Source organism: Rhinolophus sinicus, linkage group LG15 (assembly GCF_036562045.2).
Source record: "Rhinolophus sinicus isolate RSC01 linkage group LG15, ASM3656204v1, whole genome shotgun sequence".
Taxonomy (NCBI): Eukaryota; Metazoa; Chordata; class Mammalia; order Chiroptera; family Rhinolophidae; genus Rhinolophus; species Rhinolophus sinicus.
In genome coordinates this window covers 35651945-35677862 of record NC_133764.1, presented here as the reverse complement: position 1 = coordinate 35677862, position 25918 = coordinate 35651945, and the positions used below count along the sequence as shown (strand labels likewise).

General features: G+C 49.4%; 1 protein-coding gene across 2 annotated transcripts; it reads left to right on the top strand.

The window, feature by feature from the left end:
* Positions 1 to 124: 124 nt before the first annotated feature.
* LOC141568911 (CMRF35-like molecule 5) lies at positions 125 to 25684 on the top strand. Of its 2 annotated transcripts, XM_074320089.1 has the most exons (5): positions 125 to 381; positions 6335 to 6658; positions 8691 to 8778; positions 23995 to 24117; positions 25243 to 25684. In XM_074320089.1, the coding sequence occupies exons 1-5, from the start codon at positions 342 to 344 to the stop codon at positions 25388 to 25390; spliced, it is 723 nt and encodes a 240-aa protein (XP_074176190.1). In that variant the 5' UTR covers positions 125 to 341; the 3' UTR covers positions 25391 to 25684. The 2 variants fall into 2 exon arrangements, with proteins under 2 accessions (XP_074176190.1, XP_074176192.1); XM_074320091.1 differs by lacking the exons at positions 125 to 381; positions 6335 to 6658; positions 8691 to 8778 and adding an exon at positions 19767 to 20688 and having other exon boundaries at positions 25243 to 25671.
* The last annotated feature ends 234 nt before the right edge of the window (positions 25685 to 25918 follow it).

Sequence of the window (25918 nt, the reverse complement as noted above, 5' to 3'; positions counted from 1 at the left end):
TGATAGGCCAGAAGCCCTCTCTTTGACCTTTGCACAGAGACATCTCCCACAGCCCCTTCTCACCCTACACAACTCCCTTGCTTCCTCTTTCTTACGACCACATGGGGACTCTGATGCACTCTGCTACAGACTTACTAAGAAGTGACAGTCTTCTTGCTCAATAGTTAAATGGAGGAAATGCTAACTTTATAAAAGTGAGTGAATGAGAAAGTAACACAAAGGCAGTTTGGATAAGCAGAAAGTGCAAGCCTGGCATCAGTAGAGCTTCAAGTGTCCAGCTGGGATCCAAGTGTGCTCTCCAGTTGTAGGTCCAGGGGTTGAGGAGCAAGAGAAGCAGGACCATGTGGCTGCCTCCAGCTCTACTCCTTCTCATCCTCCCAGGTGAGTGCTGCTGGGGCCTTGGGAACTTGGTACTACAGGGGCAGGGCAGGGGGCAGAGAGCATCCCTCCAAGGTACAAGGGGAGGGTCACATCTGGGGTAACTGAGAGGTGGCTTTGTTAATTCATTCAGCAAAAGCACACTGGATTCCCAGTTTGTACTAGGTGTGCATCAGGCCCTGAGGACATGAAGGAAAAAGAGAAATAGGGGGGAAAAGAGGGAAAAATAGGACTTGTTTTTAAAAGGAGAACCCCACAGCTTCAGTGGGTGAGATACACAGACAAACAACACTGAGTGGCAGGACACAATGAGCACTGATGGTCATGGAATCAGAGGATGGAGCATGGCTGACTGGGGGGCTAGAGAAAGCTTCAAAGTGGGCTGTTCATTTGAAGAGCCTGGAGGAAAGGTAACAGCCCTTCCAGCAGAGAGGGGAGAAGAGCATTCTGGGAGAGGAGACTGCTTGACCAAGGCAGAGGCCTGAGAAGGATGGTGCGTTCACACAGAGGGGGCTCTCCGTGTGCAGGCTGAGTGCTGGCACATGAGGCTGGCACACGAAAGACAAGAGCAGCAGGGCCACAGACACCGTGCTCAGGAACTGAGCCTTACAGAGAGAACATTGCTCAGGAGCCCAGGTGGGAGATCGGAGGGACACCAGGAGCTCTTCTCCTTGTGGAAAACCACTGGAGACACGTAAGAGAACACTGGGAGACAGTCTGGCAGTTTGCACAATGTATGCAGTATGTGTGGGTCACACAGCCCTCTCTGGGGGTCTGGGCACTACCCGTCTGGCACAAACCAATTGGTCCAGAGATGGACCACGGGAAACTGCATAGTCATGGAGTTGAGAGACCTGAGTTGCAGGCCTGGGTTCCAGGGTGCATGACACAGGCAGGTCCCTCACTGTTCAAAGACCTGGCTTCTGGTGTGAACGGAAAGTTCCTGAAGCCTTTTGTAGCTCTAACCATGTAGAACTCTGCTATTCAGGTCGGATATCAATGGATGAGGGCTGTGGGCGTTCCCCGAGTGATCACGGCCCTTGTTGATTGTCCTGATGATGAAGAAGCCCCGTGATGCTACCTGCACACCTGCTCTGAGGGGGTGGCTTATCGGGGAGGGCCTTGTGTTTTAGCAGGTCACCAATGGCCCAGAATTCCCGGAGGACAGCAATTCAGATGTCTGCCCTCTCTCTAGGCTCCAGCTTTACATTTGAGTTCACAACCCCCATCTGCTCCCACCTTTAATCTCAACATCCAGCTCATCCGAGGCCAAGGAGAAGGGCTTGGCTAAGCCTGGGCTCACACACACTCACACAGCACACACAGTGGAGTCAAACCCACACACCCACGTGCAGCCGCACCTCTGAGCACATCTGTGTTCTCACACACCCCACACAGTCTCTCTCTCATACTCACACGCAGGGCCACACTCATACGTACACACAGGCATGTACTCACTCACAGCACACCGAGTGGCACACACACTGGCACACACTTGCACTGTCAACTCCCTCACACACAGTCCCTCATAGGCACACTCCCACACAAACACCCCTCTCCCCCAACAAAGACTGAAGCCCCCCATGGCTGCTGATCTGGGGCTTGGGGAGGGTGGGGTGCTGTAGAGACAACATGGAGGCGTCCGTCCTCCTCCCTCCAACTCTGTGAGTGAACGGGAAGGGAGTGAACTTAGTCAAGGATGAAAGAAAAGCCAGCCCAACAAGTTCTCACCTACAGACTGGCATTAGCTACTGAGGGGTTACTTCTGTGAAATGAAGAAGGAGAGAAAGTGGGTGGGGTGATGTCAGAATGAGCCATTGTCTGGTAGGGCGTTCCCTTATCTGCTCGGTTACATGAGCCCCCCAACAATCCTGAGAGGAAGGTAGGCCACCATCACAGAGTAGGTGTTGGGTAAGTGTTTGCAAGTGGAAGAGCTGACCCTTGTTCTCCTAACAAGGAAAGTGATGCAGGAATGGCCAGGGGCACAGACCTGCACCCCAGAAATGGCCCTTCAGAGCTTGGGCTGGCAAGACTGCATGAGGACGTCAGCAGAGACACCTTGCCCCATAAGTGCCAACAAGATGGGCCCCAACCCCATTGCACACACACACCCCACAGTCGGTCGTCTGTGCTCTAGCTCTCCTGTGGCCGCCTTTGTCCCATTTGTGTCATTTGTCACTTGCTGTCAGCCCAGACCCAAAGCTCAACCATTTTCTCAAATTTAAGACAAGAATATTCACACAAGAATTTCCCACACATGGCAACGTTTCCTGAAGGATTGACACCTTGGAGGAAGTCTGAGTCTCAGATTCACTGAAGGAAAAATTGAAATTCAAACAGTCTAATGCTTTTAAAACCTGTCAGCCCCCCGTTCCCCAGGGTTCTGCTTCCTGCCAACTGCTGTCCTCTCCTCCGTGCCACCTCTCCCCCTTCCTTAAACAAACTTGAAAATTCACAGAGGCCTAATTAATAGTTCCATCCATCATAATATGTGTTTATGAAAACCTTCCACGTATTTTCAATAAATGAATCCAATCATATTATGAGTGATTTCCTGTGAGATTAAATGACCAAATCGGGGAGGGATGTAGCTTCTAGTTCAAAGCAGCACCATCTCTTCTTGCTCTTTGTGATTGAGCCTCTGTTTTCTACTGTAGCTGTGACCCCATCTGCTGCCTCCTGCATTTGTTTTTAATGTACTGGTTCCTCAGTTGCTGTCTCCTAATTGACTCTTTTTTTATTTTTTTAAAAATTATATTTATGGTTTTATCAGTTAATGATATTGTAAATATTTTAACATAATAGAAATGTGTGATTTAGAAAGTGACATTTCCCCCAGAAAACCCAGTCTCAGCTCTAACCACTGTTTAAAGTGTAGAACACATGTTTTCAGATTTTTCCCTTCTCACGAGATGTAAAAGCCACAGAAATGGAATCATATCCACTCTGTTAAGCAATGTTTTTTTTAACTTGATGATAATATATCTGGGACATTTTCCCATCATTATCTGTGAGGTGACTTTTTCTTTTCACCCATGTTATGAATGGATCGTAATTTATTAGGCCAAGCTCCCATTCACGGCATCTGAGTCTGTTTCCAGCAGTTACTATTCCATTAGTACTGCATTAGCATCTGTACACTTGTCCTGCCGTGGAAACCATAGCTCATCCCAGAATCAAAACGATTATGTCCAAGATCATGCTGACCAGCGTCCTTTCCGAAAACAGTCATAAACGTGAGGTACCTACCAAGTCCAGACATTGTGCAAGACATGGGGGGCAGGGGTGGGAAGAGGGAAGGAAAAGAAACAGGAGATCGCTGCTCTTCAGGACGGAGCAGCCGAGCAGAGAGAGACTGCTAAGGGTAACGAAATACCTGTGTGGCAACCTGTGTGGCAATCAGGTTCCTATAAAGCACCTTCTGAGCAACAGAGGCAGCAGTTCTTGTTGGGAAGGGGAATACGAGTCTGCAAAGAAGGCGGAACCTTGAAGGGGACCTCAGGGTGACCAGTAGATGGGAGGGATTAGAGAAAGAGTTTCCAGGGGAGGGAAGGAAATGAGCAATGAAGCAACCGCCTGGGAGGACACATGAGAATCAGGGGAAGAGAAAAGTGGGGGGTGTCATAGGGTCAATTGGGAGGCAGGTAGTGGCTCTGGACTTGGGTGTAGATTATAGAAAGATCTGAATGCCAAACTAAATCATTTCACATGGTTCCAAGGCAGTGGGCAGTGGCTGCAGGTGAGGTTCCAAAAGATTTCTAAGTGCTCACAGCAGTTGCAGAGAAGGACACGGGAGGGACAATTTCAGGGCCAACCTCCAGCAGCCATATGCAGAGGAGAGTGAGGAGGGCTGCAGCAGGAGCTGGGACCTCCCCAGATGCTACTGCCACGGTCCAGGCGCCAGATGTGCACACGACCTGCTCACAGGCTATCGCTGATGACGTGACCCCATGACTGGGGTTTGACTCATGTCCGCGTCTTATAACGACGTGTGAGCTGGAAAGCAGTTTCGCATTTTACGCAAAAGAAGTGAGATTGTGAGAGGTTAAGTACACTCTCCAAGGTCTCCCATCTAGTTTGTGGTTAACGTGTCTCTTCGTGTCCAAAACTCATTCTCTCTCTGCCATGTCATACGGTCCTTGTGGACTGAGACAGCAGAGAAGGAAGAAAGAAGACCATTTTGAGAGCATTTCTGAGGTAGAGTTGAGGACCCTAGTTACCAGCGAGCTGTGGAGGGAAGAGGGGATGGGATCGGTGAAGAGGTCAAGCTCTCCAGTGAGGTGTGCTGGCGTAATCGTTGCTTGAAAGAGCATAAAGTGGGTTCTGCTGGAGGAATACTATGTTACTTGCTGATACAGGTTTATTAAGTTATAATTCTGAAGTTCAGAAGTCCAAATGGTCTCACTGCTAAAATCAAGTGTAAGAAGGTTGCATTCCTTCCAGAGGCCCCAGGGAAGAATGTCTTCTCCACTTTCCCAGCTTCTAGAGGCTGCCCTCATCCTTGGTTCAAGACACCTTTCTCCATCTTCAAATCTCCTTCTGACTCTGACATTATCTCTCCTTCAACCTATAAGTACCCTTGTGATGGCACTGGGCCCACCTGGATAACCCAGGATAATATCCCCATCTTAAGGTTCTTAATTTAATTCCATCTGCAAAGTCCCTTTTGCCATGTAAGATGACATAGTCACTATTCTGGGAATGAAGATGTCACCATCTGTGGGGAGGGCCTCTAAACACCACTACAACTGCAAACCTCCAGGAAACTCAAATAGCTTCAGGTAAAGGTCTAAGGTGTGAGGAGGCAGAACCTTCCAGGTGCTACAAGGACACATCCCACTGCCCACCCCCCAGCCTGGCCCTGAAGCTCCGGGACTGTGAGAGGGTCAAGAGGGTTTCAGCTCTGCTTCTCTGGTTCTCGTGCTGATGCATTTCCGGTGGTCAAGGCAAGAGGTCATCGCCATGGACAGGGAATGTATCTGAACAGTGAGTTTAACGGGAGTAGGTCCACAGAACAGCAGAATTCCCACGCAACTTACATGCATCTCTAACCTGTTCCACTTTCCTCAGGCCTTTGTTAGTCTGTCCACGTGGACCCCCCACTAGAGGGAGGAAAGACTGAAGAAGAGTAAGTTCAGGGCAGAAGAGGCGGTGCACTGAGTTCTGTAACCATTGCATTTGGGGTGGAGAAGTCCACGGTGTATTTATAAATGGTAGGCTGGAGGGAACGGGAGCATTTGGGCTACAACTATGGGTTTGGGGTTCATCAGCATAGAGGCAATGCCTGAAACCAGGGACCTGGAGATTCAGTCCATGGGGACAGAATAGAACGAGGCAAGATGAAGGCTGGAGAGGGAGCCCAGGTCCCCGCGGTGTCTTGGAGCTGCTCACACTGGTCACAAGAACCAAGGCCAAATAGCTCTTCCCACCTCTGTGCCCTGGGCGTCATATTCATCACCTGGAATCATCCCTGTGGAAAGTGTGAAATGCTACAAACTGCAGATTCTCCCCCTCCCCGCCCCTCCCCCAGAGGGCTGGTTGTTAAATACTTATCTACACACCCCTCGTTACACTAAGGTTTAAAGAGAGAGGAAAAGGAACCAGTAGGGGCCTCTGAGACAGTGTAGTCAGAGACAGAGGTGATCAGATGAGAACAGGGTTGAGCGGACAGTTAGGAAAGTGTCAGGAGATCAGCGTGTCACATGCTGTGAGTGAGCATGTCTGGGGAGAGGGAGACCAAGGACGCCAGAGCATTGTCACCGAGGGAGCGAATGGGGAAGGTGGATAGAGGAGAAGGTGGATGTGAGGTGTCAGCTAAGGGGGTGGCTGGGAAGGCTGGGGACCCTGGTCTAGACCCTGGACATCCGTCTGGGTCCTTCTGAGCCCAGGGGACTCCCAGGTCAGGCTTGGCTCAGGGGCGGGGGCAGCATCTATATCTTGGGGCTCTGTTTTGCAGGCTGCTTCTCCATCCAGGGCCCAGCGTCCGTGAGAGGCCCAGAGCAGGGCTCACTGACCGTGCAGTGTCGCTATGACCCCAAATGGGAGACCTACGTGAAGTGGTGGTGTAAAGGAGCTGATTGGGGTCCCTGCCAGATTCTAGTTAAAACCAATGGATCAGAGTGGAAGAAGGACCGTGTGTCCATCACGGACAATCGGACAAGCCACATATTCACCGTGACCATGAAGAAGCTCAGGCGAGATGATGCAGACACTTACTGGTGTGGGATTCAGAGAACTGGAACTGACTTTGGGGTCCAAGTTGTAGTGACCATCGATCCAGGTAAGAGTGGATGTGTCTCTTCATGGTCTGCTCTGTCTTAGTCCCTAGGGTCCCTCTGTAGTGACTTAACTTGGCAAGATGACCAAGACACCTACTGGTGTGGGATTCAAAGGCAAGGAACTGAACTTGGGGTATCAATTAAAGTGAATATTGACCCAGGTAAGAACTTTCTTGTATATACTATGAGGCCCTGACACTCAGGACTAAAAGAGTGAGGGCTCCTGCAACCCTCCTCCAAAGGCAGAAGGGAAATCAGTGAGTTGCTGAGAATCAGTGTGTGAGAGAGCGAGCGAGAGACAGACCGATAGATGGGGAGGGAAGTGAAAGACACTGAGGCAGAGTAGCAGCCCCGTCGTGTCCCCCATCACAGTGCCCTAGGTCTCCCCGAAGTATCCGGCTGCCATATGGCAGGAATGGAAGGGTGTGTGGTGGGGGTGTGGATGTGGACCACGGCTTCCATGACCATGGCTCAGTCCAGCTCTCCCAGGACTGGACAGCACTGAAAGCCCCCCATTTTATTATAGGAGCCCCAGTGGGCCTTGGATGCCTGCAGAGGGTCCCAGGACATCACTCTAGGAAGTGGTCAGTCTCTGTCAGTCACTCCCTGGTTCTGTCCTTACATGGGGAGGGGGTGACACCTGCAACAGCCCAGAGGGACTCCACACTGAACCCTAGGAACTTGGCCAACCCAGAGTGGCTCTGGGCATGTACAGTGCTCTCCTCTCTGGGTCCCCAGCTGCCCCTCCTCTCCTTTGTCTGGCTGCATAAGAATAAGCCAGGAGTGAGAGGGACCCATGGACAAGCTCGGGCGTCAGTGGGCACTTTAAGGAGAAAGGAAGGTTTCACCATTAACTCAATATCAGGGACCACTCTGGCTGCCCTGGAATCTCTTCGGGGTCTGAAGGCATCAAAGGGTTCGGGGCTCTTCCTGGCAGCACAGCCTGCTGCTGAGGCTAGTGACCGAGAGACAGCCCCTCTCTACTGCCCAGCTCGGCTGTGTCCTGTCACCCCTCGGCCCGGCGTCCACTCAATAGATGCACAATAGAGGGTGACATGCAAATAGACAACGCCGACCTTAGAACCCTTTATTGTCAGGGTTGGAAGCAGAGAGAGACGGGGCTGCCACTGGGTGGAGTGGAGTCCAGGGCTGCCCAGTAGCAAAAGCCGAGATCTTCAGGGACAGAAAAGGGATTGATTAAGGCACATGAGTCGAGACCGAGACAGGCTAACGTGTGCCCCGTGGGGAACCTTAGGGAGAAAGGCAAAGTTTAAGGGTCTTGGGTGCTGAGCCCAGGGAGGGGCCATTTGGTAAGGACACCAGGGGCCTTCAGAGGAGCTGTTGTGACAGCTGTGACATGGAGCTCAGCTAGGAGCCACCCAGCATGACCAAAGATGGGACCTTGCAGAACAGAGTTTGCCAGGCCTGGGCCTCAGATACCAGGCAGATCACCGCCACTTGGTGCAAAGCGGGTCTCAGGAATCCATGACCAAGCTGCTCACCATAAATAGTCTCATAGTTTTTCATACAGATGATTCATTCCTCAAAGTCACTGTTCACTATTTAACCAGATGGGCCCTCTTCTTCACAAGTCTTCCGGCATCGTCCTCTCTCTCACCACCCCAATAACTAGAGGCCCCCTTTCCAGAACCATCTGTCCCTAAGCCATGCTCAGACCTTGCTTGAGCAAAAGGACCAGGGATTCCCCACTCCCCCCCGCCATGACTCAACCAACAGTCCCACTTAGAGGAAGAAGTGGAGAGAACCTGGAAGGTCTATCTCTGTCCCCAGAATAAATTAAATAGCCTAATCCTATTTAATTTTTATGTCTTCTTGCCACACCTGAAAGTGATAGAAACCATGGCTGTGTGTTGTGGTTCAGATGATGCAATAGAACGGGGAGAAGCCCGAGGGAGTGACCCAAAGAGACGAAGCCTCCTAATCCAGGGGAGATTAGGGGTGTCTCGTGGTGAGGGCAGTGGCAGTGTGAGCCAAGCACCGAACCCCATTTGTGCCGTCTTTGCCTGTCTCTAGAGGGAACAGTCATGACCAGCTCAGAGAACCTGCTCTCTAGGACAATTGCCACCAGCCACGGAGGGTTGTCTTCTGTGTCCAATGTCAGGTGAGTGGCTACGGTCCTTTCTCCTGCCCCAACCTGTGGCCTCCCCCATGAAGCCCTGAGCCTGGAACCCCTGTGCTCCTGGGAGGTCACCTGATGCCAGAGCCAGTCCCAGCCAGAGTCAGGCCCCAAACTCCTCTCCGTCTCACTCTGCCTCCCTCACTGCTCAGCCTCCACCTCCCAGCACAGGCTTCACCAGAAAACCGCTCTGCAGAGCACTCCTCGCTGAGCAGTATCATCCTGCTCAATTGTCAACAACAAAACATTGGTGACCTGGTGGGTGCCAGGGGAGATGAGACACAAATCTCCACAATGCAAAGTGTCAGGTGCCACAGAGCAAGCGGGTGGTTTAGCAACCTGGAGTTGGCATGAATAGAGCAGGGAGGACACTGAGGCAGCCGACAGCCTGTCCTGGGTGACCTGCAGGCCCATCTACTGGGCTGAGGTGCACTTCGGGCAAATGGCGTGTCTCAGAAGGAAGGTGGGCCCAGTACAAAGCAACACCAAAATCTGAGGTTACCTCTGAGGAACCCTCATGGTTGAACCATTGAGGAGGCTTCTGGAGGTCTTCAGAGTGAGTAGGGATGCCAGCCCCAGGGTCATAGTCTTGGCTGGGCTGGCTAATGCCCACAGTGTCAGGGCACTGGGAGCAACGGGGCCTGGATGGGCCGAGGGCCCTGACCTCTTTGCTCTCTCTCACCGGACCCACTACATCCTCCTGGTATTTGTGAAGGTGCCCGTATTGCTCATCTTGGTTGGTGCCATTCTCTGGTTGAAGGGCCCTCCGGGTGTCCCCGAGGAGCCATGGAACAGCCTGTCTATACACACTTGTCCTCTGACCTGACCACAGTCATAGCCCCTTAGATAGATGGATTTGAAGTCCCTTCTGACCCTGGACCCCATTTCCAGAGGCGACATGGACTGTGAAAGGAACATTTCTGTGGCCTCAGGATGCAATGGCTGAGGCTGGGAGCCCTATGCTCTGCACAGCTCAAGGACACGGCTCAGGCCCATCCTGAGATGTCCCCGCTTCCTGGAGTGCCAGCACCTTGTTCCCATTCCTTCAGGTAGAAACAGCTACCCCACCCCACTATGGGTCAGGAGCTATTGGGATGGAGCCCAAATTCAGAGAGTTGTGTCCCCAGAGCAGAACCAGGGACTCAGGCACAGAGAGAAGCAGCAGGAATGCGAGAGAAAGAGACAGCGATGGAGCCCTGACGAGCCCCTGGTTTCTATCATTCCTGAGACCAGCTCCACACCTTCTATGCCTGAGCTTCTGATACATGTATAAGTTTTTTAAAATAATTTATTCCTTAGGCAGTCAGGTAGGGTTTTGATGGTTCTTGCCCATGTAAACCCTGAGTGTAGCAGGCACGTGTGCACACACACACACACACACACACACACGAAAGAGGGTGATACTGTGATGAGTTCCTGGTTCTGAGGCCTGAGAAGCTAGATGTCCCCTCTGCCCTGAGAGGACACGGCTGTGAGTCACTGGGCTGAAGAGAGACAGGGAGCCTCTGGCCTTCCTCATTCTTCCTCCTCCTCCTCCCTCTCTCCCTTTTCCACCTCCCTTCTGGCTCCCACGTCTCAGGGGCTGGAGCTCCCTGGGCGCCATATTTGGGAGTCTGACCCGAGCTTCTCCTCTCAGCACAACTGCTCAGGTCTCCCATGGGGCTGCTGGGCCTCAGAAACTGCCTCAGGGTCAGGAAGGGCGGTCATAAAAACTGAGGAAAAAAACATCTCAAGGTGATGTCATTAAAATGGCAGCGTGAGGTGAGCCTCGTTAATCTCTCCGGGAATTTACAACAAACCAAACAACTATAACACCACAAAGGACTCCCTGCACAGCAGGCAGACAAGACGAAGAGGCCCACTACTGAATTCATCTAAAGGTGGGCAAATCGCGCGAGCAAGGGAAGAGGGAAGGGAGAAGTAAGGAGACAGAGCCGCGCAGGCGCAGGACGCAGACCTAGCTCAGTGCTCCGAGCTCACTGCATCCTGGAACTACCGCAGCTGCAGGAGAGGGAAGAACTCGGACTGCTAGGGCTCCTCTTATGGCCCACAGGGCTGAGGGGGCAGCATATAACATGGCTGAACCCAACGCTCACGGCAGAGACCTCGGAGAAAAGACTGAGAGAAGAAGGCTGAAAATGGTGGTTTCAGCCCTTACTGCCACAGAGAACAGAAGACTTAGGCAATGAGTCTAGCTGCCCCCTCCCTACTCTCCCAGAGCTCACCCCGCCTCCACCTGCCTGGTTCTAGAAGCGGAACAGTAGCAGTGTCACATCAAAAGAACAGAATATTTGCAGCTCTGAGAACTGTGGAATGCAGAAACAGATTTGCAGCCCAACTAGTTCTGGCAAAGAGGAGGGAGATATGGAAGCAGGACCGGCTGTGGTGGTGGTTGCCGCCATTGCTCTGGGCCACATCTCACAACTCACCTCACTCTTGGCCCCACCTATCTGGGCAGATCCCTGCAGGAGTAAACAGAACTGCTGAAACACACGGGCTCTGAATCTGGTGCAGGAAGAGCTTTGGAACTTCAAAAGCTCTCCACATACCACCATGGAGGTGGCGCCATAAGATCCAGGTGAACTGTTCACAGAGGAGAAGCCTGCCTTCCAGGGATCCTCCCATTGTGTGAGAAGTTGGAATAGTGCAGAGAAAACATAACACTACAGTGTGGGAGACAATAAAAGGCTGCACTCAGAGAGAAAATAGAATATTCTACCAACACCTACTGGAAAACAAAAGAAAGACCTATTTCTATCAACCTGTTGCAGGACCCACTCCTGCAGATGTCTAGGAAGAAAAATAGTAAATCATTAATTGGCATGAATAACCAAGGTAACAAGACAGCTCAGATAGAAAATGAAAAGTCTCCAGAAAATGAACTTAAAGATACGGAAATATGTGACTTAAATGACAGAGAATTCAAGATTGCAGTTGTGAAAAAACTCAACGAGATGCAAGAAAACACAGACAGGCAGTTTAAGGAACCCAGAAACACAATCAAAGAACAAAATGAACATTTTATCAAAGAGATTGAAATTTTAAAAAAGAACCGAACAGAATTTCTGGAGATTAAGAACTCAATAGAAGAAATGAAGAATGCAATAGCCAGCTTAGGTAGTAGAGTTGACCAGATGGAGGAAAGAATCAGTGACATCAAAGATAGAAACCTGGAAATGACACGGACAGAAGAAAGAGACTTGAGACTTAAAAGAAATGAAATAACTCTACAAGAACTTTCTGACTCCATCAGAAAGAGCAATATAAGAATAGTGGGCATGCCAGAAGGAGAAGAAAGAGAGAAGGGAACAGAGAGTATAGTCAAACAAACAGTTGATGAGAACTTCCCAAACTTGTGGAAAGAACTGGATCCTCAAATCCAAGGAGCAAACAGAACACCTAATTACCTCAACCCCAACAGGCCTTCTCCAAGGCACATTGTATCGAAGCTGTCAAAAATCAACAACAAAGAAAGAATCCTCAGGGCAGCCAGGGAAAAGAAGACGGTAACCTACAAAGGACAGCCCATTAGCATATCATCAGATTTTTCAGCAGAAACTCTGCAAGCCAGGAGGGAGTAGAAACAAATATTCAAACAATTGAAAGAGAGAAATTATGAGCCAAGAATAATATACCCAGCAAAGATATCCTTTAGGCATGAAGGAAGAACAAAGACCTTTCCAGACATACAGAAGCTGAGGGAATTTTCTAACACACGACCTGCACTACAAGAAATACTAAAGGAGGCTATTCGATCACCATCAACAGGGACAATTTGTGGCAACCAAAACATAAAAAGGGGGAGAGTAAAGTCCTGAACTGGAGTATCGGAATGGAGAAAGTAAGCATGCTGAAGAAAATGGAATACTCTAAATATCAAACTTTCTTTTACATGAACTTAATGGTAACCACTCAAAAAAAATCCAGAACTGAAATATATCCTGTAATAGAAGAAGAAACAGAGGGAAAAATCATAGAATACCACTACAGAGAAATAATAGACAACAACAAAAAGGCAAAGAAACAATGGAGACACAGTCTTACTAGAAAACTAAAGATAGGATGATAGGAAATCCTCATAATTCAATAATTAACCTAAATGTAAATGAACTGAACTCGCCAATAAAAAGGAAGAGAGTAGCAGATTGGTTCAAAAAACTAAACCCAACCATATGCTGTGTCCAAGAGACACATCTCAGCTACAAGGACAAGCATAGACTCAAAGTGAAAGGGTAGAAATTGACACTCCAAGCAAATAGTTTCCAGAGAAAACCAAGAGTAGCCATACTGATATCAGATGAAACAGAGTTCAGGGTAAAAAAGGTAACAAGAGACAAAGATGGATATTTCATAATGGTAATACAACAAGAAGACATAACAGTCATCAATATTTATGCCCCCAATTAAGGAGCACTGAAATATACCAAGCAACTACTAGTAGAACTAAAGGGAGAAATTGACCAAAACACAATTATACTAGGGGACTTAAACACACCATTGACAGCTATGGATAGATCATCCAAAGAGAAAATAAATAAAAAAGTAGCAGCCCTAAATGACACATTAGATGAAATGGACATAACTGATATTTATAGAGCACTCCATCCTAAAACATCAGACTATACTTTTTTTTTAGTGGAACCTTCTCAAGGATAGACCATATATTGGGACATAAAACTAGCCTCAGCAAATTTAAGAAGATTGAAATCATACCAAGCATATTCTCTGATCACAAGGCTTTGAAATTGGATATGAACTGCAAAAAGAAAGCAGGAAAAAACACAAATACGTGGAGATTAAACAAAATACTTTTAAAGAACAACCGGGTCAAAGAAGAAATAAGAGGAGAGATCAAAAGATACATAGAAACAAATAAGAAAGAAAATACACCCTACCAAATTTTGGGGATGCAGTGAAAGCAGTTTTAAGAGGGAAATTTATATCATTACAGGCCTAACTCAAGAAACAAGAAAAATCCCAAATAAATAACCTCATGTTACACCTTAAAGAACTAGAAAAAGAAGAACAAGTGAAACCCAAGGTCAGCAGAAGAAAGGAAATAATAAAAATCAGAGCAGAACTAAATGAAATAGAGAACAAAAAGACAATAGAAAAAATTAATGTGACAAAGAGCTGGTTTTTTGAAAAGATTAACAAAATTGACAAACCCCTGCCTAGACTCACTAAGATAAAAAGAGAAAAGACACTAATAAACAAAATCAGAAATGAAAGAGGGGAAGCTATCACGGATGCCACAGAAATACAAAGGATCATCCAAGAACACTATGAAGGACTATATGCCACCAAATTCAATAACCTAGAAGAAATGGACAAGTTTGTAGAAACATATAGTCTTCCTAGGCTGATCCATGAAGAATTGGAAAATCTAAACAGACCCATCACCAGTAACGAAATTGTGAATAGTATTGTTTATCATTTTGGTTTCTGCCTGCTTGTTGCTAGTATATAGAAATATATGATTTGTGTGTGTGTGTGTGTGTGTGTGTGTATGTGTATGTGTGTCTGTATTGATCTTGTATCCTGTGACCTTGTTAAACTCATTTATTAGTTCTAGCAGTTTTTTGGTAGATTCCTGGGGATTTTCTATACAGACAAGCATATCATCTGCCAAAGAAGATCATTTGATTTCTTCTTTTCTAATGTGTAAGCTGCACTGGCGTCCTGGAGGCCCTAGGGAGCCCCTGGAGGATTTGAAACCCTCTGAGGGCTGTGTGGCACCTGTGGCATTGTGCTCTCAGGCTTTTCTACTTTTAAAAGAGAAGCCAAAAGGGGAATTCCTCGTTTAATATAGGCAACAAACTTCATTACAAACATACTGTCATCAAAGCAAAATATGTTTGTAAGTCCATGCAAGTCATGAATGCAGTCTGTGAGCTCTGAGGAAAGTGGAGAAAATGCAGCGTGTTGTGTCTGTCCAGTATCTAGGCCTGTTTGCAAAGGTACCCAGATGTACCCAGGGTTTGTTTTAAAAGGGTAGGTAAGTCACGCAGACATGGAAATGACTGTCATGAATGAAGTTTGTACTCATAGATCCCACCACACAGGACCCCCAGAGGAAGGCCCTGGGTCCAGCAGGAGGCGGAGACAGGGCGGAGACGGAGGCGCTGTGGGCGGGGCCATTATGTGGTGTTTGCTGGAAGGAAAGGGTGAAGCAAGGTAAACAAACGGAGCATGTTTAGGATGGGATAGTCTGAATAATTTCAGGAGGCTCTAGGCTATCAGACTGGCTCCCAGTTGTTCAGTTCCTGGCTCTGGGGTGATTTGGGGCCAAGGGATAAAGTCCCAAACTGCAGGAGCCTGGTGAAATGAGACACGTGGGAGTAGGATTTGGGATTGGTTCGTTTGCATATCAAACACGTGCTTGCAGACAAGTCCTTTACTATCTAGAGCAGGGGTGCTCAAACTTTTTTCAACGTTTTTTTACCAAGGGCCATATGCAGTAAAACACACAGACAACTGGGCCACTCACTCGAGGTGAAGTACGTATTGCCTCACCTGGTTTATTTAAGTAAACTAAATATATTTTTAGAATTTGCTGCAGGCCAATTAAAAATGGATTGCGGGCCGCAGTTGGCCCGCGGGCCGCAGTTTGGACACCACTGATCTGGAGGAATTAGCTAACCCAGGAGGGGCAGTCCTTCCCTGGGTTCCACAAGGCCCTAAGACGTTAAAGCATCATAAAATATGGAATTATTTTTAAAAAACACATGATTGATAGTAGAGTAATAATTCATAGTAATTAGTAATAATAATTAATAGGGTTAATCAGTAGAGCTATGATGAGAGCTGACCATCCTGCATCCTTAGATGTTGGATTGTGGGCACTGCGCTCAGCATAAGGTATTGCTCATGACTCCCCATCTTGATGGGAGGAGCACAGTTTCAGGACTCTTTTTTTTACCATTATAGCTTTTATTCCACAGGTTATTGGGCCAATGGGAGGGCTCTGGCTGCTCTTGAGACTATGTGTCCTGGTAATATACTCATGGATCTGGGATGTGGCCAAAGGGTGAGGCCACAGAGATGGAAGCTTGGGTAGAGATGAACTTTCCCTTGCTGAGAACGTTCTCCATGTCCACGCCACATGCCAGGCAGAAAGCTTTGGGATTGTTTGGGGTAACTGGAGCGGGGGGCGGGTGGAAGGGGAGGGGAGCCCACTGTCCCATCTGTCCCTTCTCAATTCTGTACCCAGTTGCTCTAAAATTACCTGCAGGCTCAGCATTGCCCCAGCTCCAGAATCAACCTCAGACAGGATGCAAACCAACAGCCCGAGAAGTCCCAGCTGGACTGTTAACACCCAAAGCTATTCACTCAGCCAAGCCAGCTGGGCATGTGTGGGTCCCCAGAGTGTCACGTCCTGCATGCCTCCGTGCCCCCAAACCTCTGCATCCAGCATTCTTAGGCCTCCTCCTTGGTGATAGTCTTTGAGGATCCGCTTTATTTCTCTTTCTGTGATTTTTAATCTTGAAAACACCCTAGAAATCCAGACCTGAGCTCAAGTCTATCTCACTCAAGACCAAAGATCTTTTTTCAAGGGGCTGGAGCCTTTCCCCCAGGTCCAGCCCTCTGTCTGGAGGGAGCTGGAGGAGTTCAGTGTCAAAGCCGGATACTCAAGTACATGGGGATGAGGGAGAAGGTGAGGGGATTAAAAAGTACAATAAAGCCACGGGGATATGAAAGACAGTATGGGGAATACGATCAGTAATGTTGTCAAGATTTTGTAGGGTGTCAGATGGGTGCTTGTCTTATTAGGGGGACCACTTCCTGGATGGTGTAGATGAGGACCACTGAGCTATCCACAGAAGCATTTCTATTTCACGGGTTGGAAGGAAGGTAACAGCCAGAGCACGCTTGTGGCAGTTCTCCAAGCCACCAGTAGATGGCACTAGTGACCATTTGCAAAGCTTCACTACAGACCACTTGAAGGACTTGGAAATAATTCTTCTCTAACAGGATTGCTTCTCAGCTGCTAGGTCCCTCCCGCCTGCTTCCAATATCCTGACTCTGGCCACCGCGAGTATTAGAGCCAAACCCATTGTATCCTGTGACCTGTCCTCCAGGCTGAGTCCCATAGTCCTGCCCAGTCCCTCAGCCCCATCCTGCTCATCAGCCTGGGCTATCTGTCTCAGTAGGGATCACCTTGTCTGCCTTGGGGCTGACCAGATGTGGGCTCAGACCTTCAGGGGACCAGCGTCCAGAGCTCAGGGTACAACCAGGGTTCTGGAGCCCAGTGGGCAGTTCAGACTGGAGTAGACTGAGGCCCTAGAGTCTGGGCCCAGAGGTGGGACTAGAGCCAGGCAGGGAGGACTAGGACACATCTAACCCCAGGCCAAGCCTTCGGCTTTATGGCGAAGCAGCCTGACACGGCCTATTGGATTCCTTACGCCCCGGGAGAGGTGGAGAGACCCAGCATCCCCAGGGAACATATTCAGAGGCTTGGGACCTCATGTGGCGACAGCGATTGGTGCTTCTTATTACCCACGAAAAAGGGAGAACATTTTGAAGGACTATGATCAGTGGCAGGAAAGGTTGAGGAAGGGCAGCTGTGGGATGGAAAACAGTGAGATGGAGGGGCAGGGGCTGAGCGAATGGGGCAGGAAGTGGGGAGGCTGGGCTGGGCTGGTCTGTCTGTAGTGTCCTGGGAGAGTCTGCACTTGGCCCTGGCCTAGATCCCATGAATGGCCCGAAAATCAGCCTTTAAAATTATCTCTAAATTGAATTATCTGTATGATAAGGTCCACGGGGCTGCGTTGACAGAAATGTTTATGCTACGTATTTTTCTATGTGTTTTATTCCCACCAACCACCAGGAAGTTAAATTTTCAATGCAATAATCATCCTTTTTTTTTATAGTCCAATTAATTCTACTTTATGACCCTTTGTATCAAATAGCTTATTTGTGAACTTGACACATTTAAAATATACCACAATTTTTTAACCCAGTTTTGACATCTCTCTTTTTTCAAGATGCTGAGAGCTTCAAAAATAAAAGTGGCCCTGGCCTCCCTGTACCTCAGAGAGACCCTGAAGGCCAGAGAGGAACAAAGCAGATACTTCTGATTCCAGCCCAAGGAGAGACAATGACACTTGGCTTTGACTTTATCTTGGCTTAATCATCTTGTCCCTTGCGAAAGAGAGACCCGATTCACTCTATGGGTGGTTCCCATGCTATTTAAAGCTCAGCTTGCTGATTTCTTAGGCTTTTATACTCTGTTTCTCTATAGCAGCCCCTTAAACTTAAATATTTTATCAACTCTGGGAAACGTTTGTGGGAAGGTCACTCTGCAGGTGAGAGCAGGGCCGAGCTGGTGAGGTTTTGGGTCTTACTGTGTTGAGTCGTCACCTCAACATTCTGAGTTACGCTTGAGAGTTGAAGCCGTCAATTCCTTCGGAGTCAAATACTCCGAGGGTTCTCTAGAAAAACAGAACCAATATATGCACACACGCATATATCCAGTTCTTACAATTTATACATAGAATTTATACAGGGACTATATCTAATTTATATATGCAATATATATATGAATCGTAAGGAATTGGCTCATGCAGTTATGGAGGCTGAGCAGTACCACCCTCTGCTGTCTGCAAACTGGGCACCCCAAAAAGCTGGTTGTGTAATTCAGTCCAGCTTTGAAGGTCTGAGAACCAGGAGTGCCAAGAGCAGGAAAAGATTGATGTCTTAGCTGAAGCAATCAGGCGGGAAGGGGTGAATTCCTCCTTCCTCTGCCTGTCATTCTATTCAGGCCCTGAATGGATTGGAGGACGCCCACCCACACGTTGGGGAGGGCAACCTACTTTACTGAGCCCACTGATTCAAACAGAATCTCATCCAGAGACATCCTCATAGACACACCCCGAAACAACGGTTCATGGGGGCACCACTGCCAATCAAGATGACTGACACGTACAGTGAATCATCACAGCTTGTACTCAAACCTAAAGCCAACGGCATAGTCCCAAATGCTGTTGCCTTTGCACTGTCCAGCTGTTAGATCTTCCAGCCCAGCCAGGAGCTGGCAGAAACTGTGTTTAGTTCAAGAAGTGTTTTCTGAAAACAAAGATGCAGTGGGGATGTAGAGAGAAGGGAGAGAAAGTGGTGAGTGAAGAAGACTCAGGAAACACTGACGTCCTGTCGTTTCTCAGTCTGGGTCACCATGGCACCAGCTGCCTAACATACCCCCTCATTCTGTTTCCTGTGTCTGAAGATTGTGGTTCTCCATTTTGCTGGCCATGGGCCACTGTCTGTCTTTCAGAGTCATGGCATGGTGGAAACACACTGGGGCAGTGTTGCCAGACAACTGTGGGTTCACATCCTGCCACCATCACTTATATCAGGGGCGTCCAAACTTTTTTCAACGTTTTTCACCAAGGGCCATATGCGGTAAAATACACCAATAGCCATGCTACTCACTCGAGGTGAAGTACATATTGCCTCACCTGGTTTATTTAAGAAAACTAAATATATTTTATGGAATTTGCTGCGGGCCAATTAAAAGTGGATTGCGGGCCGCAGTTTGGACACCCCTGACTTATAATATCCTTCTGGTCAGGTTGTTTACTCTCTGATCTGTGGGCGAGGTCGTTGGGAGGAGGAAAGATTAATATATATAACCTTTTTGCTACTTGAAAAAAGACCATAAATAATAATTCCCCCCCCCCAAATCAAGCAAACTTTCAGAGGTGTAATTTCATGTTTTGGTTTTTAAATTCTTCTATTGAAATATAAGATACAAACAGAGAGGTATATATATCATAAATATACAGCTCAGGGCAATTTTAGGAAGTGGATATTCTTCTGTATCACCTCCCAGACCAGATACTCATGCCTTTGTGTGGACCCTGCACACATTGTATCAGAGTAGGTCTGTGTAATCCATAGGTGTGGTAGAAGCAATGGTATGTGACGTCTAGGGATAGGTCATAAAATGTGTTAGGGTCACTTACTCCAGGAGAGGCTGCCCTCTTGTCACACAGCCACGCGCTCTGTGCCATTGGATGGAGAGGAAAGTCTCAGTCTCAGCCTTACGGGCTCCCCAGCTACCGATTCAGCATCTTCACCCCTCTGAACTGTCCTCTGTCCTCATCTCACAGTGGACTTGACTTTGAAGAAGAAAGAGGAAGAAGTGAAGTACTCAGAGGGTTGGTGACAGCGGCTCCAGGTCTGTGTCTGGGGAACAGGAAGACACACAAGGAGGGAAGATGCAGCTGAGGAGTTTGTACCCTGGATGGGATCTAGAACCGAGATGGGACCATTGAAGGCATCTGAGGTCACAGTGCCAACCTGTGTGGGAAGAAGAGTTGGGGTCCCACAGGGGCAGAGCTCTCCATGGATGCCTAGAGCTGAAGGTTGGGGGTTCATAACATCTCTATGGTCACAACCACAACCAAAGCCAGAGAAGATGAAAAGATCTGGCCTTCATCCCCAGGAGCATACTGACCACAGGAAGTGACATATCACAGAGGTGAGAACACCCCACTGAGGAGGAAATGTCCCAGCTTGGCTCTCGGGTGTGACACAGTGAGAAGAGCAGCTGTGGGCCATGAGGAAGGACCTTGGTCTTGTCCAGTCATTGGGACTCAGAGAAGCCAAGGGCACCGAGAGCCAGGGGTCTGCACCAGCCTGTACAGCTTCTCTCCCTGAGATCCTGCACCCTGACCAGCTCCAGCATCGGACGCAAAACCAGGCTAGACAAGAAAGCAGAGGGGCCCAGAAAGGCAGAAGTGGGGACACGGACATCAGAACCTCTGTGAGGAGGCTCGGTCTCATCCACATCCAGGGCCTGGTGCTGCTGCAGGTGACATCTGTGCTGGGCAATGACCCTGAGGGTTGGGGCTGCATGGCTGCCTTCAGCCCTGCTCCTTCTCCAGGTCCTAGGTGAGCGAGCGGGCCTGGGTGGGGAGCTCTGGGCGTGGGAGAGAGGAAGGGCCCGAGTGGAGGTGGGGTGAGGAGCTAGGAGTGCCCAGAGGAGCGAGGGAGGGAGGACGTGGCAAGGGGCAGGGAGGCAGGGACGCTCCAGGAGCGGTCAGGACCTGCCTCAGTAGCGTCCACGGGGATTCAGTGCATAAAGCAGGTGAGTATCGTCCACTGCCCTGGACAGAGTAGCGCTGGTGGGGAGGGAAGCTGTGATGGTCACCTGATTGTCACAGTCAGAGATGAGGTCTGGGTACATCACACACACACACACACACACACACACACACACACACACACACACAGTTTTTACCATAGGCCCCCTCTTGTCTCCATGGACACCCTCTCCCTGTGCCACCTTGTGAGAAGGAAGCTACTCCCCCCTCGTCCCGTTGCCTGGTCTGAGGGAAGGCCTATCCCTGACATGGCCTCCGGCCCCTGAGGGCCCTTAGGGACCCGCACCCCAGAGCACCCTGACCCTGGCCCATCTGGTGAGGAGCCGGGACGTGGCTGTGTCTTCCAGGCTCTTTGTCTCTGAGTGGCCCCCGCACCGTGACGGGCACTGTGGGGGGATCCCTGAGCGTGCAGTGTCGGTACGAGGAGGAATTCACTAAATATATCAAATACTGGTGCAAAGACTCATGCTCGCCACTGAGGAAGAAGATTGTGGAGACGACAAGGTCAGAGAGAGAAGTGAGGAGAGGCCACGTGTCCATCACGGACCATCCCGAAAACTTCACCTTCACAGTGACCTTGGACAGCCTCACTGAGGATGATGAAGGCACATACATGTGTGGGATCGATGTACCATTTGCTCAAAACCCCATGTTGCAGGTTACGGTGTCTGTGTTCCCGGGTGAGCTGCACACCCTCTCCTTGTACCAGCTCTGGGTCACCTGAAGGGTCTCAGGTCGGAGTAGCTGAGGAAGGAATCAGATCAAAAACTCGGAGCAAACTATGAGTGTGTGTGTGTGTGTGTGTGTGTGTGTGTGTGTGTGTGTGAGTGTGTTGTTCTCTGCACACACACATAGTCACATGCACACCTCAGGCTGTTCTAGACACACTGTGGGTCACACCCTGGAACTTTCTGTGGGTCTCAGCCTGGAATTTTCCTGGGTGGGGCAGGGTGGGAACAACCTGACTCTGCGGACATGCTGCCTTCCTGTCCTCACAAGAGCCATGTGACTCTAAAGGGAACCCTCTTTTCCTTCTGGCACCTCTGTTGGTCGTCCCTGTGGGAATGGTGCTGCTGGGACATTTTCTCCAGGCTGCCCTTGACCTGGTCCATGAGAGGACATCACTGTGCCATGGATGGTTGATGAGGTACCAGCCTCACAGCTGTGGGCCTGGGGGTCTGTTGCAGCCAGAGGTGGGCACAGAAGGTCCCTTGTGGGGCTCCTTTGATGTTCTGGGGACCACCCTACCCCTTCAGGCTGACCCTATAACTCCCCTTTTTTCTGTGACACCTTGTACGAGGTCTGACAATTAAGTTTGCGAACTCATCCTTGAAAAAGTGCTACATACCTCATTGTTAAATATCACTACAGTCACCTTCAGAGTTTTCCCCTTGGGAAGCTATGCACTGACACTAGTGCCTAGTCCACCCTTAAAAGGAATTTTGGAACTCTTTTTCTGGAATGGCCCTCAGAGCTGTCGTATTACACTCGATGTCCTGAATGTCATCAAAATGTCTTCCTTTCAATATTTCATTTACCTTTGGGTAAAGAAAGAAGTCATTGGGGGCCAGATCAGGTGAGTAGGGAGGGTGTTCCAATACAGTTATTTGTTTACTGGCTAAAAACACCCTCACAGACAGTGCCGTGTGAGCTGGGGCATTGTCATGATGCAAGAGCCATGAATTGCTGGCGAAAAGTTCAGGTCGTCAAACATTTTTATGCAGCCTTTTCAGCACTTCCAAATAGTAAACTCAGGGAACTGTTTGGTACAAATTCGTAATGAATAATCCCTCTGATATTAAAAAAAAGGTTAGCAACATCGTGGCAACAAGTTTGCGAACTTAACCATCGGACCTCGCATCCACAGGAGGGAACCCAGAGAAACCCCTGAAAATACCTCCCTCAGATAAAGGCGAAGAAGATGATTAAATGGGCTGTTAGGTGCTATGGCCCCCAAAGTTCTAACGTGTTCTCCAAACAACTCTTCAACAGATCATTGGTTTTTATCCCAAGAACTGAATCAAGACCGTGTGTCTGTGTGTCCATTTTCCCTTGCGTCTCATTCTGCCGTTGTCTCTGACTTCCTTCTTGTGGGTCTTAGTTTCTCGCTCTCACAGGGAGGTGTCCTCATGTGTCCTTTGTGCGTTCCTGTTTAAGACTCAGGAACTGAAAATCCACTGATACGGCTGCGTGTGTGGGAGGGGCTCTGTCCAGTTCACTCATGTTCTGTGGGGTCCACCTGGTGTGTGCCTCTCTAGATCTTTCTTTCCACTCATTCCCTCCCCCACAGAGCCATGTAGTGGCCGCCCGAGGCCATAGGCCTGGCTGACAGTTTTGGGGGCTGAGTGTACCTGCTTAGTCCTTTCGGGCGGTGGTAACAAAATCCCCCAGACTGGTAGCTTATAACCAACAGAATGTACAGCTCGCTGTGCCTGAGGCTGGAAGCCCCCGGTCAGGAGGTCAGCATGGGGGCTGAGGGCCTCACTCTGGGTTGCAGACTTTTGCTGTATCCTCACGGGGTGCAGGGCCCTTTATAGGGACACCCATCCCGTGGATGGGTCTCCACACTCATGAGCTAATCACCCCCCAAATGCGTTACTTCCTACACCATCCCTCACTAGATTTTCAACAAAAGGATTTTGGGGGACACAAACACTCAGCCATAGCATGTACTAAGGGATTGCGGGGTGCTGTCCGTGCACACGCTGCTGCAGGCCCTGTCTCATCTGAGCGTCACGCCAGCCGCAGACGTGCCCGAGGGCCCTATCTCCCCACCACCTAGTCAGTCGCTACAGAGTAAACGTCAGCCCATCCCCTGCAGGGTGGACGAGGAGGAGGAAGGTGTGACTGTGGCTGGGCTGTGACCTGGAGCCCAGGGCTCTTTCCAGACTCTCAAACCCCCTGGTGAGCAGAGCACCCCATGGAGAGGGGGCCCAGCTGCTGGTCAGTCCTGGCTGTGGCCACTCAAGGTGTGGGACACAGCACATCTGTCCAATAGCCTGAGTGACCTTGACTGCTTGAGTCAGCTCCACACAGCTGACAGAGTGGGGGGCTCAGGGGGAGGCCACGGGCCTGACGCGTGCTTCTCCCTTAGCCCCACAGAAACCCCCAGCACAAAGGTCTTCACAAGCAACCTGGGCCCTGCGTCCTCTCTGCCAGCGACTACGTGGCCCAGCATGACCAGGCAGGACACCCCAGACCACAGCCAACACCCTCGGTAAGGTGACTTTGACACCTGGGTAATTTCTCTTCTAGGCGAGATTGGGGCTGTAGGATGTGGGTGTCACCCTCTCATCCAGGTTCCTCATTTATCGACCTGTCCCACACCTAAATGTGACACTCCGACCAGGTGTTCTCAGCTTTGGGGCACAGTATGAACCACCCAGACACCATCCCGCTCTCACAGAAGCTGTGATCTAAGGGGAATTCACACAGTGAACAAATCACACAAATGTTAACATATGAATATGCCAGCTCGTGATAAACGCTATGGAGAAAAGGCATCAGTGGAGAAGCTTTGTGGAGGGTGGTGGGGTTTGCTATTCTCACAATCATCAAGGAGCCCTCACTGATTAGAGGACGTCTGAGTGGAGACCTGCAGGATTGGGGGAGCCAGGCACTCAGGTATCTGCAGAAATTGGGGTCCAGACAGAGGGAAGAACCAGTGCAAAGTCCTGCAAAAGGAACCTTCAGGATCCTGGCCCAGGCCAGGCAAGAAGCAGAGTGCCCTGGGGTTGGTGGCCTTTACGCTCTCTCTCCTGCCTTCCCCGAGCCCTGGGCACAAGTGTCACCCTGAAGAACCCCGGCCTTCAACAGGGAGGTGAGAGCTGAGTGGTGTCATTCATTCACTCATTCACTCCATCAACTACCACTGAATTATATTAAGTGCAAACATTTTGCAGACGCTTGCCAGGCACCAATTACTCACTGTAAATAAACCAGAACAGTCTCTGCTCTTATGGCGTGTGCAGTCTACGTGAGACCACACGTCAAACAAACATCCCCTTTATTGATTCCTATACCACAGGTGGGGTAACCTGCAAATGCAGAGGGTTTAGGAAGAAATGCTTCTCCTGACACAGGACCCACCTGGATCCCTGGGTCTCCCTCACATCATTCTAATGGCAGCCCTTCCCGTGTCCCCAGTCCTAATTCTCACGGGCACTTGTTAGGCAGAGAGGCAGGGGGCAGTGGCCCTTCCAGTGGGGCCGCGCTGTCCGTGGATGATCTCTATGTGGAGTATCATGGCCGTGGATCGGGGCTCAGGGACAGGAGGAAAGTGGAGGCACCAGGGCCTCCCCCTGATGACGTGGCTCACTGTGTATCACTGTGTCCCCTGCAGGTCCTTACTCAGCGACGTCCACTTCCTGCTCCTGGTCTTCCTGGAGCTGCCCCTGCTCCTGAGCATGCTCAGTGCTGTCCTCTGGGTGAACAGGCCTCAGAAGAGTTCTGGGAGGAGGGGGAACCAGGCTGATTATGAGAACCAGTAACACTTGTCACCCATCGATGCCCCGCCCGGGAACCCAGCCCCTCTGGTGGATGGAAATGATCTTCTGACTAATAAAGCCAATGTCATTGTCCACGTTTCTGTCAGAATATTCTGTAAACTTTTTGAAAGCTTTTTCTTGCAACGTATCAGACACGTACAAACACGTGTCTAATAAGTGCGTCCTCCTTAAGCCAGGAAGACTCTTCCACACTGTGCGGCCGCCTTGTACCTTAAGTAGTAAAGAGAAGTAATACTCCTGTAGCCCTAAGCTCCTCCTCTGAGGGAGCCAACCTGACTTTCATATTCATCATCGCCATGGTTTGGCCATATGTATTTATACGTGTTTCCGGAGAGTATCCGTGTAGTTTATAACAGTCCCCAAGGTTAATATATCTTATTTTTCCAGCGTTATTTGGATGTAATTAACATACAGCACTGTATAAGTGTAACGTGTACAATGTGTTGATTTGATTCACTTATTTATTTTAAATACAAAATGATTAACGATATAGGTAGCGAACATCTCGCT